This window comes from Panthera pardus, unplaced genomic scaffold (assembly GCF_024362965.1).
Source record: "Panthera pardus isolate Hobbes unplaced genomic scaffold, ASM2436296v1 HiC_scaffold_20, whole genome shotgun sequence".
NCBI lineage: Eukaryota > Metazoa > Chordata > Mammalia > Carnivora > Felidae > Panthera > Panthera pardus.
Genome location: NW_026526766.1, coordinates 84,792,074 through 84,806,371, shown reverse-complemented (window position 1 = coordinate 84,806,371; position 14,298 = coordinate 84,792,074). Strand labels below are relative to the sequence as shown.

General features: G+C 58.8%; 1 protein-coding gene and 1 long non-coding RNA gene across 3 annotated transcripts in view; one reads left to right on the top strand and one right to left on the bottom strand.

The window, feature by feature from the left end:
* The window catches only part of MVB12B (multivesicular body subunit 12B), a 207,379-nt gene that overhangs the window by 14,032 nt on the left and 179,049 nt on the right, over positions 1–14,298 (bottom strand). Inside the window, exon 10 of one of the 2 annotated variants that reach the window (XM_053908284.1) lies at positions 1,009–4,705. The exons of the other annotated variant lie outside the window; for it this stretch is intronic. Coding sequence (XP_053764259.1) covers positions 4,619–4,705 — 87 coding nt within the window. The 3' untranslated portion in view covers positions 1,009–4,618. Of the gene's footprint in view, positions 1–1,008; positions 4,706–14,298 lie in introns of those variants that run through there. 2 annotated transcript variants of the gene reach the window in all.
* Positions 1–14,298, top strand: part of LOC109250159 (uncharacterized) — a 53,775-nt gene that overhangs the window by 28,927 nt on the left and 10,550 nt on the right. The window lies entirely within an intron of this gene.

Below are 14,298 nucleotides of genomic sequence, written 5' to 3'. Positions count from 1 at the left end.
TGACCCGGCACTAGGCTGTGGATGGCAACACCCAACCCTGGCCCCCGAAGAGAGACCTGGCAAGTCACGTGGTCTCTGCTGACGCTAAGAGCCCTTCCTCCCATCTTCCCAGGGTAAGCCGGGAGGGACGCACCCTCTCCTGCAGGTGCTGGGTAACCAGTGACGTCCACGTGGTCAGGCAGTGGCAGAGCCAGAATCTGAATCCAGCTCTTCAGACCCTGCTTGAGTGTTCCTTGTGGATTTCTCGTGGAATTCTCTGGGCTGCTTTTCCTCGCTCTTGCGAGATGCCAGAGGTGGGGGTCCTAGGCTGGAGGCACGGACACTTGGGGGACTCTCATGGCCCTGATGAGAGGTGAGCTAAAGGTGGGCCCCATTCTGAGTCTGCCGTAAACAGGGCTGGAGGCAGTGACAGCTCAGGTTGTCACGTCAAGCCCAAAAATGCAAAGGTTACTTACAAAGGAAGGAAAGAGCTTTGATAGTGAGATCTGAAGTGACGGCCCTCGCACGGAGCCCTGGGCCGTGTCCCGCGGGCCTCTGGTCCCTTCGCCGGCGTTCGCAGTGGCGTCTGGCCAGCCGGTGAGCCGTCGGGACAGGACCGAAACCACGGGGGCCGCGTGTCCTCTCCGGCAGCCCGGCCGCCCGGGGCCCCGGGCAAGCCGCACATGAAAGCGCATTCTTGTCGGCGACCTGTTGACGCGCACGGGTTTCAGGTGCTTTTGTGGCAACTGGGGTTTCTGCCTCCAAGGAGCATTCCTGAGGGTTGTTCCCAGAGAACGGCAGGGCTTTCTAGGCCCTCGTGAACTCCTCCGGTTCGTAACCAGGTCTCTAAACTAAACAGGGGCAGAGAAGCCCACGGCTTCTTTCTAGCGGGTGGGAAGGCCGGGAGGTGGCTGTCTGCCCCCCCCCCCCCCCCACCCCCCCAGCATCTGGGAGGAGCCGGGGAAGATGCTGGAGCCTCCCCGAGGGACGCCGACCTCGCTCAGGTAGCGCCACAGCAGCAAGCCGGGAAAAGGTTAAAACGTTTATTTAACAAATTATATTAAGACAGACAATCACACAGTGAAACTTCCCTTCGCCAAGTACAGAGTCACCTCAAATAAATACGGTAAGGACGTCGTTCCCATGGCGAGGGCACAGCGGCCCGGCCGTGGCCCCAGCGTCCCATGGCAGCCCACACGCCCGTCGCGGGGAGAACAGAAGCCCCGTCTCCCGGCGGTGACGGCCGCTGTGGGGCGGCATCCGGACGGGCGAAGGAGGAGGGGCCGCCGCCTCCGGGCCCGGCGGCAGGGCGGGCAGCGAGCGGAGTCGGAGCTCGGCTCCCGCACCCCCGTGGGCACGCGGCTGCCGGGTCGAGGCCCTGCTTTGCTCTCGGGCTCCCTGGATCTCGGGGGAGCCCTCGTCGGGGTGGAGCGGGGGGCAGCTGGGCTCTCGCCCCCTGCCGAGCACCATGGCGCAGCGGCGACGCTATCGCGCCGGAACCAGCGTGGCTGGCGGCGCTGGGAGGTCCGTTACGGGACCGGAACCAAAAGGGGCTGGGAGGCGTGTGCTTATGCTGGACCAGCCGGCACAGTGGCTCTGGGCTCCGACGAGCCTCGGGCCCAAATCCGGTCTCTGCCACTTGCCAGCTTTGTGCCGCGGACTGGTCTCCGCTTCTTCATCTCTAACCGGGAGCAACGAACATCCACTTCTGGGTGTTTTTCAAGGGAGAAAAACGGGACAAACTGTGCTTAAAGAGGAGAAATGTGCCACTGCCGGGCACGGAGCAGGTGCTTAGTATGTGTTAGTCCTTGTCGCCCGCCGCGCTGCCTTTCTGAACAGCACGGGGGGTGGGGGGTGGGGAAGCAAATGTCAGGGGCTCCTGGTGGCCAACTGTGCGGAGGTCAGAACTGCCAGCAAGGAAGCCGGGGTGGGCGGGGGTCCTGACCTGGTCCCAGCTCTCCAGGTGGCAGGGGCGTGTGGCCCATATTGGTTCTGGGACTCGGGGCAGGAAAAGCCTTGATAAAAATTTGCAAATGAACACGTTGCAACCTGCTTACCCCTTATTACCACTATGCCGTTTCCGAGGGTTTTGGAGAGAGAATGGATTTTCAGATGGAAGAGAGAAGGCAGCAGGGAAGCCTGTGCTCTCGTTGGTCTCTGGGGGAGCGGCGGGGAGCGCTGGGGGACGGAGGGCCCGGCCCCTGCCCTTCACACTTGCAAGAACCCTTGTCCTTCCCTGTCTGTGTGGTCACAGGGTTTGTGAGGCAATGCACCCTCCCAGAAAGAAAAGGTCGCTCTGTTCCAGTGGTGTGCCAGGGGTCCGGGCTGTCCTGCTGTCTGCACGTGCCCCCCCACGCCCCCCCAAGAGGCAAAGAGGGCTGGGAGCAGCCTAAAATCTACCACAGACGCCAACCTTTCCCTAACACGGTCACTAATTGTCCTAATGGTTTAGGGTGACGTTCAGGCACCGTTAAACGTAGCTTATGTCTACCATGCAGTGGAGGTCGTCACCCTAGGCCGCCTGCATCCACACCGGTCTGGCCTCTCCCTGGTGGCCCCGCAGCCCCATCCTGTAACTGCAGGATGGCCCCGGAGTTGGGGGGGGGGGGACAGCCACCCTCCCTGCCCAGCTCTGCCTTCTTGCACCCACGCTTGGGCTCCCACATGGTCGTCTTCGGCCCTGAGAGCCGCTAAAACCCCTGGCTGTCGGTCAAGGGAGAAGGGCTGCTGGGCGCTGCCTGTCAGATGGTAATGTTCCAGTCAGGCCGTGAACAAAGCGCACGCACCAAGTGAACGGTACAGAAGGAATTGGTCGCCCCTCTGTGTTGGGCTTGGGGTCACGCAGGTCACTTGGTTTTGGACCGGCCACCCGTCCAAAAGGCAGCAGGAGACACAGGTTCTCTGGGCCCCACGGGACTCCTCCAGTTTCCCCAGAAACGCAACTAGCTTATCTCGGCGTGTACATCTGAGACCAGTTCGAAGCTCTCTCCTTCCTGGGTGAGCACCATAGCCCTTGGCTTCCTGGACCCCGGGGGTTCCACGCACTGCTTGCATTTTCCTGCCGCTTTGCTGTGTGGGAGGCACAGGAAGGCCAGCTCCACCAAGGACGTCCCGGGTCTGGGCGGAGGGAGGGAGAGGTGCCCACTTCTCTAATGCACAGAAATCAGGAGGTATCGCCTTGAAGATCCGGGGCGACAGCGGTGAGGGTAGAGGTTCTGGAGTTGGCGTTGCTGACGGCAGGTACAGGAGGTATTTTTGCCCCACCCCCACCTCTGAGCCGGCGGCCACCCTCCACACTGTTGGCCAGTTCTGCCCCAGCCACCACGTGCCATCCCAGGGGCCACGGGTAGGCGGGGAGCGTCCTTGGCTGTGGCTCTCCTGTGCTACCTTCATGTGGGGGGGGCACCTCCCTGCTCTCCAGGCCTCAACCCGCTCCCCCCCCCCCCCCCAATGCACGTCAAGCCTCCCATCCAAAGCTCCTGCCCTCTAGTGACCTCCGAGGTGGGAGATCCCAACATTCTGTGGAATCGAGACAGACCCTGGTAACTAGACCAGGCAGGCCATTGAGGTGGGGGCCTGAGCCCCCCAGGGGTGGCTGCAGCCCTGTTCTCATGGCGAACCCGTGTGGGGCTGAACTTGGCAGCCGGCATTGTGGGAGATGCCAGTGTGGCCACTGGCCAGTCATGGCCCCAGTTCGGTGACCTGGCTCAGACGGACTTTTTACAAACGACTCCTGCTGTGGGCAGACCCCATCGAGATGCAGCCTGGCTCTGCGAAGCTGGGTGACCACGTGCCCGCGTCCCTCTGCGGCTGGACACCAGCCCATGGGGTCTTTTTCCCGCAGCCCAGGGAGGGCCCGTCTCTGGGTCAGGGCACGTGGGCGTTGCAGAGATGAGCCCTTTGGGAGGAACAGGGCGGGTGGTGGGTGAGCACAGTGTCCCGGGCAGCAAAACTCCCCTCCAAGCAAGCACCAGGTCCCTCGGCCTTCTCACCCAGCGGGGACGTCCGCTGTGGGGGCAGCCGGGCAGCTGCGCCCCGACCTCTGCGTGTCCAGTGTGTCGGTTGGGGGCCGAGTGTGAAGGGGTGGCCACCGGTGGGGCCTGGGGCCGCTTCCTCCCTCGTGTCCTCAGGGTTGCCGTGAAACGCTCAGGGCGCTTGTCGCTGTCAGGTCTGGGGCGCGGGGGGAGCCCCGGCGGGGGCTGTGCCCCGCTGCCACCCGCCTCAGGCTTCCAGGAGGAACGTGCGAGCTTAGCGGCAGGCAACAGTCAGGAGGACAGGGAGCCAGCGGGTCACCGGGAAGCTCCGCAATTGCGTGGGGCCCTCGGGTGGCTCCCGCGGTGGGTGGGGTCGCCTGTAGGAGGCTGGTCGTCACACAGACACGCCAGGAGCTGCTGGTCACTACAGCAAACACAGATTAGTCGAGATTATGAACAGTGTCCCCGGGGAGGCGGGGGTGTCCAGTCAGGCAAGCCGATGGCCGAGGAGGTAACCGCTCAGCCGCCCGGAGTCTCCCAGGCGAGCCCCCCGGGGGGGGGGGGGGGTGAGGGCGGGCAGGAGGGACTGGACTGGGCGAGGGAGGGGCGCTCAGTAGTCGGGCGGCTGCGTCTTCTCCCCGAGGGGGCGGGGTGGCGGCCGGGCCTCAGGACTGGGGGATCTGCTGACATCGCGTGGGGCTGGGCGGGAGCCGGGCCGCGGCGCTCTGCTCCGTGCGGAAGCTGTACTCATACTGCGGGAGGGAGCGGACAGAGAAGCGTGGTCAGTGCGCGAGGACGCCGCAGGGAGGCCTCGGCCCGGCCCGCGGAGGCCCCGGTGCCACCTTGCTGAGCGTGCGCCCACGCGTGGTGCCAGCGTGCGTGCGTGTGCGCAGACGGCGCTCTGACCGCCCAGGGTGTGAGGACGGAGTCCTGGTCCGGGGGCTGCAGCGCCCGAAGCCACGCGCTGCCCCCGGGCCAGGCTGCCTGCAGGAGAGGGTCACGCGAGGTACACCCCATCCCGCAACTGCCCGGGGGCCCTCTGACTCCGTGTTCTCTGGGCACGGGTAGCACCCCACACGTCCGTGTACCTCTCTGGGTTCCCAGAGCTGCTCCCTGGAGGGTGGGTGACTGTCCTGGTTAGCCGATGAAAGCCGAGGCTCCCGGGGGGCAGCGCCCACACCGGCGACCCAGCCTGGGCCAGGGTGGCACCCGGAGGGGCACATCTGTGCCCTGTGCCACCTCATGCTTAAGACGGAAGCTTACCTGACCCTAGATCCCAGGAGCATGTATAGGTGGGCTCGGAGTCTAATGGAGACTCAGGCAAGTACCTCTGCTGGGGGACGGGGAGCCCCCGTGGTTCCCCCCGAAGACCCGGTGGGCATTGAAATGGGGGGGGGGGCGTGCCAGGCAGAAGAGCTACACAGGCGAGGAGGAGTGCCCTCCAGCAGACACGGGCCTGCTGGCCTGAGCTTCAGAGGCTGGGAGTGGGCCTGTGGCGAGCGGCCCGGCCCGTTATGTGCCAAAGCAGCCCTGTGGTCCTGGGGGTTTAGGAGTGTGGAGTTTGGATCAGGTCAGTGCTCGTTAAACGTTTTATTTTTTAAATGTTTATTTTTGAGAGAGCAAGCAGGGGAGGGCCAGAGAGAGAGAGGGAGACAGAGGATCTGAAGCAGGTTCCATGCTGACAGCAGAGAGCCCTATGCGGGGTTCGAACTCAAAAATCGTGAGCTTATGACCTGAGCTGAGGTTGGGGCTTAACTGAGCCACCCAGGCGCCCTGTAAACATTTTAAATAATATCTAAACACTTCTGAGCAGAATTGCCCTAAAAAAGGGCTTGTCTGTGTAAAACAGAGCAAAGTGGAGTTGTCCTGGCTGAACTTGGCCACCAGCTGAGGCTATTTCCTCGGGGACACTGGGGAGGCTGACAGGAAGCCTGGCCTGGCCCCCTGCCCCCAAGTGACTGCCCACCGCACAGAGAACAGCTAAGCGCTGACGGCTTTAGGGGTCAGTCCTGAATGAGGGGGAGCAGACCTCTGAGGCTTTTTCCCTCAAGTAGAAAGGGTGGGTAGGCAGTCCAGCAGGCCACCCCTGCCGAAGGGCCCCAAGGGCTGACCCAGGACAGACGGACACAGATCTGCACTGGCCCCATCCTATCCCTGTGTTGAAGAGCCTCGAGTGGCTCCTGAGCCCGGAGCCACAGGGCCTACACCGCAGCTGTGACTGTGGTCCCTACAAAGGTCTGTTGCCAGAAGGGGCGAGAGGGAAGGGCTTTGGAGGGTGACCTCAGGCAGGTCTCTGCCCCTCTCTGCACCTTAGTGAACCTATCTCTAAAGTGGGGTCACGTTAAGAAATAAGTGCTGGGGTGCTTGGGTGGCTCGGTCGGTTGAGGCTCCTCTGACTCTTGATTTCGGCTCAGATCATATCTCACGGTTTGCCGGTTCGAGCCCCGCGTCGGGCTCTGTGCGGATGGCGCGGGGCCTGCTTGGGATTCTCTCTCTCTCCCATTGTCCCCAAAATAAAGATTAAAAAGAAAGTGCTGGCGAGGCTGTGGAGAAAAGGGAACCCTTGTGCCCTGCTTGGAACACAAACTGGTGCCGCCACCTGGAGGACCCCGAGAACCCTGAACCTAGGACTCCCCTAGGACTCGGCGATTCCACTTCACTCTAACTCAGCAAGATACCGGCAGCACCATGTCCACGGCAGCACCATCTAGAGCAGCCACGCCAGAGACCGCCTCCGTGGCCGCTGACAGATGAAGGGATACGGATGTGGCGTATATGTGCCACGGGATATGATTCAGCCGTAAAAAAAAACAAAAAAACAAAAAACGAAATCTTGCCGTTTGCAACAGCAGGGCTGGACCCTGGGGGCATCGTGTGAAGTGAAATAAGTCAGAGAAAGATACCATGTGACCTCACTGATCTGTGCAATCTAGAAAACAAAACAAAACAAAAACACAACACCCCATACTTAACAGGTACAGAGAACGGACCGGTACTCGCCAGGGGAGGGCGTGTGGATGGGCGAAGGGGGTCAAAAGGTACAAATTCCAGTTGTAAAATAAGGAGATGTGACACACAGCATGGCGACTATGGTTGATCCTGTGTTGCTTATTTGGAAGTTGCTAAGAATAAATCTTAAAGGTTCTCATCACAAAAATTTGTCACCATGGTGACAGATGTTGACTCATTGTGATTCTTTTGCCATCTATATAAATATGGGTTCGTTATGTTGGACACCTGAAGCTCGTGGTATATGTCAGTTAAACCTCACAAAAGTCAGTGGGGTCACAATCTGGGAAGACGGCGTGAGCTACAGCAGGTTAGGGGCCCGTACGGCCCTGGCGCCAAGCAGGCACTCACCGCACATCTGTTGGCTACTTGGAAAAAGCTATTAAAGCAGCTCCCAACCCGCTCGCGTTTGGGCTCCCTGATGACCAGGGCACAGGCCGGGGCTGGACTCCTGCCCCAGCAGGCTGGCCCAGCAGAGCAGCCCCGGACAAGGCCGCCTTTGGGCGAAGCCTGGGACAATACCGCCACCTGGTGGCTACTCGCGTGCATCACAACAGGGAAGGTTCCCTCCTCGACTCCACCAGCACCCACCACCTCCGCCCGGTGCTGGGCACGGGGCCAGAGCATGTGCGTGCCAGCGCCATTAACCAAAGGGGGCAACACAGGAGGAGGGGCAGGTTGTGGGAGGGCAGGAGTGCATTTCGGCCAGTGGCCGAGGGTGGTCCCCAGCAGCACCGAAGGGAAGGAGCCCGGCTGGGGAGACGTGGAACCAGGGATAAAAGGTCGGGGATTAGAAGCACTCGGGGGGAAGGGCAGCTGGAGTGACAGATGTGGAGATGCTCCAAGAGAAGCACACAGGGTCAGAAGATGAGGACGGGCCCTGCTCGTGGGGGTGGGGGACCCGGAGGTGTGGGTCCGCGAGGGGAGCAGAGGGCAGGCACGAGCGCCAGAGCGGCACTGGCCAGGGCTGGGGGGGCTGAAAACACCTAGTGGTCTCCGTAGGAGCAGTTCTGGGTGGGCCAAGGTGCCAGTGTGGACTGGCCGGCGTGGCTACCCCTCAGGGGCAGGGAGAGAGGGCACCCAGAGCAAGAGACTGGCAGGCTGATGAACCCTGAACACATGTAGATCCCCTGGAGGTCCTGGTAGAACGCATGTCCTGACTCTGAAGGTCTGGGGCAGAGCCCAGGATCCTACATTGTCACCCAACTGCCAGGTGGCCTGCTGCTGTTCTGGGGACTAGTTCAGGCAATTCTGTGACCCAAAAGCGGGACGTGGGAATGCGTGTGGGTGCGGGTAGGCAGAGGGCCGAGATGGCAAGGCTCAGGAGAGGCCTCCCACTCTGGCTGCTCTAGGGCCACGTCTGGGAGGTATCCGCCTGGGGCGGCGGACGGAAGGCACCTCGCGAACGAAGAAGTCGTCCCGGGTGCACACACTGCCTTTTCCTGATTCACAGCCCGCGCGCGCCCCTCCCCCCACCAGCGGGCCAGGGCTCCTGGTGCAGCGCACAGATTGCTGTCCCCGCACCACCCCCCCCCCCCCCCAATCTTACCCTTGGGAGCTTTCCCTTTTTAGGTTATCTTGGCTGGAGAAAAGCATTACTCCCCCCCCCCCCCCCACCTCTTGTTTTCTCTAACTCCCCAAATGAAATTTCAACATATGTCCCCAGACATAATCCCCCTTAGGCTGCGGATAACCCTTCCCACAGACACTGTCTTCTGCCGGGGATTGCTGGCCCCAAAGTGTTTGCCCAAGAGACTAGGGCCGCTTCTGGAAGGTCTTTCACTCCCTTGGGCAAACAGCGAGTACCTTTGAAGGTGGATTTGGGCCCGGATCTGTTTACTCAAGACATTAGTCTCCTGCATAAGGAAAACCTGCACTCGCGTACAAACAGCAAATCCTTTTTGAATTAAAAAAATTTTCAATTAAAAAGCATTTGGGTTCGCAGAGCCGGGAGCCCAGCTGAGCAGCGCCAGGTCATGGCGCCCTCTGGTGGACACAGGCCATCACAGCAACCGGGCCTGGCGGTCTCTCCAGGAAAAGAGACGTCACTGTCAGGGGTTCGATTTGGGGCTTTCCGGGGGCCCAGGCACCGTGTGCCTCTGTCTGGGAGAACTTGCAGCTGAGGCATCGGGCCTCTCTAGCTACAGTGCGTGCGCCCCAGCTTCCAAAAGCCTTTTGCCATAGCAAGGGCATCATCCTGGTAAATGGGAAATGCCGACCTTGGCTTCTAGCTGCACCGTGGAGGCTAAGTCGCTTAGCTGCAGCCTCGCTGGCAGAAAGGAGGCGATCAAACCCTCACCTGGTCACAGAGATGTGAGAAGCACCAGGGACAATTCGTGTGAAAGCACCCTGAGAATGAAAAAACCAGTCCTCCTGATGCATCAGAATCAAGGTTTTTAACCAAAGCCACCGATCCCGGGGCCCTGCCCCCGGTGGGACGGTTCTGGTTCAACTGGCCTGGCCTGTTGGCATCAGCATTTTCCAGAAGCACCAGGAGATCTTACTGGTTAGGCAGGCGGAGAATCACTGCCTGAAAACTTTTACCGCATATAATACAGTCCCCACTTTACGATGTCGACGTTTCGACTTGGATGTTTTTGACGTTAAGAAGGTGCAAAAGCGATACACGTTCAGTGGAGACCATACCTCAGATTTTGAATTTTGATATCTTCCCAGCCAGTGATGTGCTGAACGAAACTCCTCCCAAGCCCGTCCTGGCGTCTGATGTTTGGCAGCTAGAGCTCCCCGGCAGCCCCTCAGCCACGGGGCTCAGCAACCGATACGCTGACGGCCATGCTGTCCCCATACAGCCATCTTGCATGTCACTTTCAGTACAGTATCCAACAAATTGCAGGAGATTGTCAACAGCTTATTACAACACAGGCTTTGTGTTAGATGCTTCTGCCCAACTATGGGCTACTGTGTGTGTCCTGGGAGTTTAAGGTAGGCCAGGCTACGCGAGGATGTTCATTCGGTAAGTGAAGTGTATTAAGTGCATTTTCCACGCACGGTGTTTTCAGCTTACAATGGATTTACTGGGAGGAAAGCCCCATTGTAAGTTGAGGAAGATCTGCGGAGGGAAAAAAGGGCAAGTATATACCCTTCCTCCCTGAATCCAGTAATGATCAATCAAATCAGAGGCTCCAGAGGAGAAAAGATAGTAAGGGATTATTTCTAGTGCCTTAGTGCAGATATGGAAGCTGAGGCCCAGGGGAGGATCAGACTTCCCAAAGGTCCAGAGAGAGACAGGGCAAAGCTGGACCAGGCCCACAGTAGCCCCTACGGACAGGTGCAGGGCTGGTGGGGCAACTGGCGTCAGACAAGCGTCTCCCCCCTCCTCTCGTGCAGGTGCAGTTCGGAGGTGGGGGCAGACTGGCAAATGTGAACCGATGAGCCAGTGTAAGTTGGCACTGGGGTGGATCATGGAAGAGCTGGAAGGGCGCACTGAGAACAGGCCCGGAGGGGCCAGGCTGGGCCTCGGAGGCCTGGCCAGGTGGAGGCGGGTGGAGGAGAAGTGAAGGGGCCAAGATTCAGGTCAACAGGAAGTCCGGTTCACTTAAGGCTCGTTCACACAGGCCTGGCCCCGTACAGACAGGAAGGTGGATGAGGTTCTTAGTGGCCCTGCCCTCCCAAGCCTGTCCTGGCACCTGCTCTCGTTCCTCACAGCCCAGGCCTTCACTCTTAGTGCCCACGGTTCAACCCCTCTCAGAATATCAGCGATGGAAGCCTCTACCCCTCACTGAAGGGCTTGAGTCCCCTTCTGTCTCCAGAAGCCTGGCTGCTGGCACCCAGCCCCCCCGTGCGAGGTCAAAGCCAGTGCCCCTGTGAGGAGCGGGCACAGAAGGGCCTCACGTCCCCATAGGGCAGCTCGTCTGGGTACCGGGGAGGCCTGTCCAGCTAATCCGAATATGTCCACCCCTTCAAGCTCCTGAAGGGGAGACTGAGAACCAAGCCCAAGGCTTGTGACACTTTGTGGTCTCTTATTTTTTCTCCCACGGGAGTCCTTGTTTTTCACTCGGACTATGGTTCTACAGAGATCTCTGAAAAACTGGGGGAAGGCAGGGGAAGCGCTGGGGTCCCGACAAGCATGTGGAACTGCTTTACCTGGAGGAGGGCTGTCCTTGTGCGGCCTGAGGGCACAGGGGAGGGTGGGGATACCAGGACTTCCCTCCCCATTCTTGAGGTTCTAGAACACCCTAGAGCTGGAGAACAGGCCTGGAGCTCAGGGCTCATGGATTACAACCGTGACCCCTGTGGTCACTAGTAAGGTGATGGGCGCGGCAGGAGCTACCACGTCCTGAGTCAGCGAGCTGGGACCAAATCCTTGTGTCCCAGGAAGCTGGTACTGCTGTCTTTCCACTAAAGGTGAGCAAACCGGGGCTCTGAGAGGCTGAGCAGCCTTTCTGATGCCACCGGGGCTTGGGGCGCTGCAGGGAGGCATTTTTAACCACCACCATGGTCGGGTATAGATGCTCTGGTCCCACATCAACTCCACAGAGGGGTCCGTGCGGCTCCCGCAAGCCCTTGGGGAAGCCACTGCTGTGTCCATTCTGGCTTTTCTGTTGGGTTCCTGGGCTCTGAGAGAGGAGCAACCCCAAGTCGGGGCCCTGAGCCCACCCAGGCCCATTGCTGCGTCTCTCCTAAATGATGGTCTGAAGAAGAACCCCTCCAAGATGCACCTGCTCCAGCAGGAGCCATGTCTGCCTGGGCACTGTACCCGGCACAGTACCAGCCAGAGGGGGGCTCTGAAAGCAGCTGAATTCATTAATGTGCAACCTTCCACTGATTCAGCCCTTGCATCTTTCCACTCTGGGGCATCCAGATCCCTTTCATCCTCAGCACCCAGACCTCCCCCCTTTCCCTCTCTAAGCCTGGGACTCCCAGGAGGGGATGGCGGTATCCACTCACTGCCCTAAGCAGCCTGCCTCCCTGGGCTCAGTGCCAGGAGAGCCCCCCCCACTCCAGAGGCACCCTCAGCTCACAAAGCACCTTCCAGCTGGACACCGACGGAGGAGGAGGAGCGTCGGAGAGCTCTGAAGAGTGGAACATTAACTCCCATATCCCTGCCCCATCACACAGCCCCAGGATCCCCCCTCTTCCGGAGTGAGGTTTGAATGGTTTCTGCTGAGACCTTTCCCCATGAAAGCTCTTGGACCTCTCCTCCCCTACTGCCCAGAAGCAAGTCCTGAATGGGCCGGGGCCCAGTCATACCTTGGTGCCTTTCTGAACACTAGGACACTGTCTCCCGTGAATAGCTAAACCCTACTGTCCTTAAAGGCCCAGCTAAAGGGGCACTTGTTCTGAGACATGTTCCCTTCTCCCCTGGGGAGAATTCATCACAACCCCTGGGCCTCCACAACACTTCCCATATCCCTCAGTGCACGGTCAGGATGGGCCACAGCCATTTCTGTAGCTCCAGAGCCTGGGGAGGTTGTGGTCCAGAAGAGGTGGGTGGGTGGATGGATGGGTGGCTGGGTGGATGGATGAATAATGGATAGATGGGTGGATGGATGGATGGATGGAATAGGATGGGTGAGTAAAGGGACAGAGCAGGTCTCTGGGAACAGCCTAGTGCAAAGGAGAGAAGGTAGGTAGCTCAGGGGCTATATTCTCAGGCAGGTCAGAGGTCATTCTGATTTTCAGTCCTTTGTGGAAGCATCAGTCAGTCCAGTGTGGGTTTTCTGAATTCCTACAGCCCTCTGAGCAGGATGGTGGGATGCATCCTATTATGTGGTATTTAACTCATGCATGTGAAGTCCTGAGCCTGGTGCTTGTCCACACCACCCCTGTGAATGCAAGATTATGAGTCTAAGTGTGATTTGTGTTGGCATCTCTGTGCACACACTGTGTACAAGCTGGAGGTTCACACATTATTGGCTCGTGGGGTATTTAAAAATAAACACTGAGAAGTTGAGAGAATGCATAAAATGCCAACATTTTCCAGCATTTATTAGACAAACGGGGGCTACGGCAACTCTGGATGTTCGTTTTTGTGACTGCAGGCTGCTGCTTTTCAAGAAGCGTGCATTTTCCAGTTTGCCACACTCCCCACCCCTCCCTATGAACTGCCCAGCCAGGCAGTGGCAACTGCTGTGTTATCGCTGTGATTGATGTTGTGAGTGTGTGGGGGGTGATGGGGACAAAGGAAGCAAGAAAGTGAAATAATTCTTGTAGCCATGACTATTTACAAGTATGAAAATGAAAGACTGAGAAGGCCATGCAATTTTTAGGAAAATGGGGGGAGAGCACATTTTGTGGTGGAACCGAGGGTTGCTGTGTGATTAACAAGGACACAGAAGGCGTCTTCCGTCCCTGCCCCTCCCCCGCCTCACCGCAGGGCTGGTGGCCTGGTGGGCGCCTGTGTGACCAGCCTGTCTGCTCTGCCGTGGAAGGACGGTGCCTTTGCTGCTGAAAATGCCATTTCTGTGTCTGCGGGCAGCCGTGGGGGCTTCCCCCTCACTGGGCCACCATTTCAGGGTTCACCCGGATCTTACCTAAAAAAGCAGCTATTTGCGTTTTCCCTCCCCAGGCTTTCCTCCCTCCTAAGCGACTTGTAGGAAGTATTTAAAACAATACCACTTTCTAGCACTGGAAGACGAGAGGCTGTGTGGTCGCTCTGGGAAAGTGCTCTCCCTGATCTTTCTGTCTTCATGCTTTTTACCTACATGACGGGCAACCTTGTAAGAGTTCAGTTTGGGGGGAGGGGGAGATTACTTTAAAACTTGGGGGATGAGAGTTCTCAAACCATGGAGAGGAAAATCCTTTCATGAAGGACTTGGCAGGAGACCACGTATTCACCTTGACCTCAGTTTGAACAAGCATACGCCCCACGGGGGCAACCGGGACAGGTGATTCTGTCTGCTGAACGCTCTCTCCGCGTCAGCTTCATTTCCACGGGCTCAGCCTGCTTCTCTTACTTCTACGATGAATGCCCCGGGCCCCTGTGGGAACAGTCTGGGTGGTGGCTGCTGCTAGGTGGGCTGGGGTGGGGGTGGGGGAAATGCTATGGGAGAGGACGCTGCCGTGGGGGGCGGGGCGGGGGGGGGGGACAACGCTGCCTGCGGAACCAAAGGGGCGGTGGCGGCTGGGGGCGCGGAGACTCTCAGAATTAGGAACTCTATGAACATCATCCAGCATATTAATATGCTGTAGAGAAAATATATGATCATCTCAATAGATGATTAAAAGACATTTATCAAAAGCCACCATCCATTCCTGGTAAAAAACATTGAGAAAAGCAGAAATAGACGGCTAATTCTTTAACAAGATTAAAAAAAAAAAAAAAAGACGTCTATACGAGCAAGCCACAGCAAGCAGCATTATGGGTTGTTGAAAT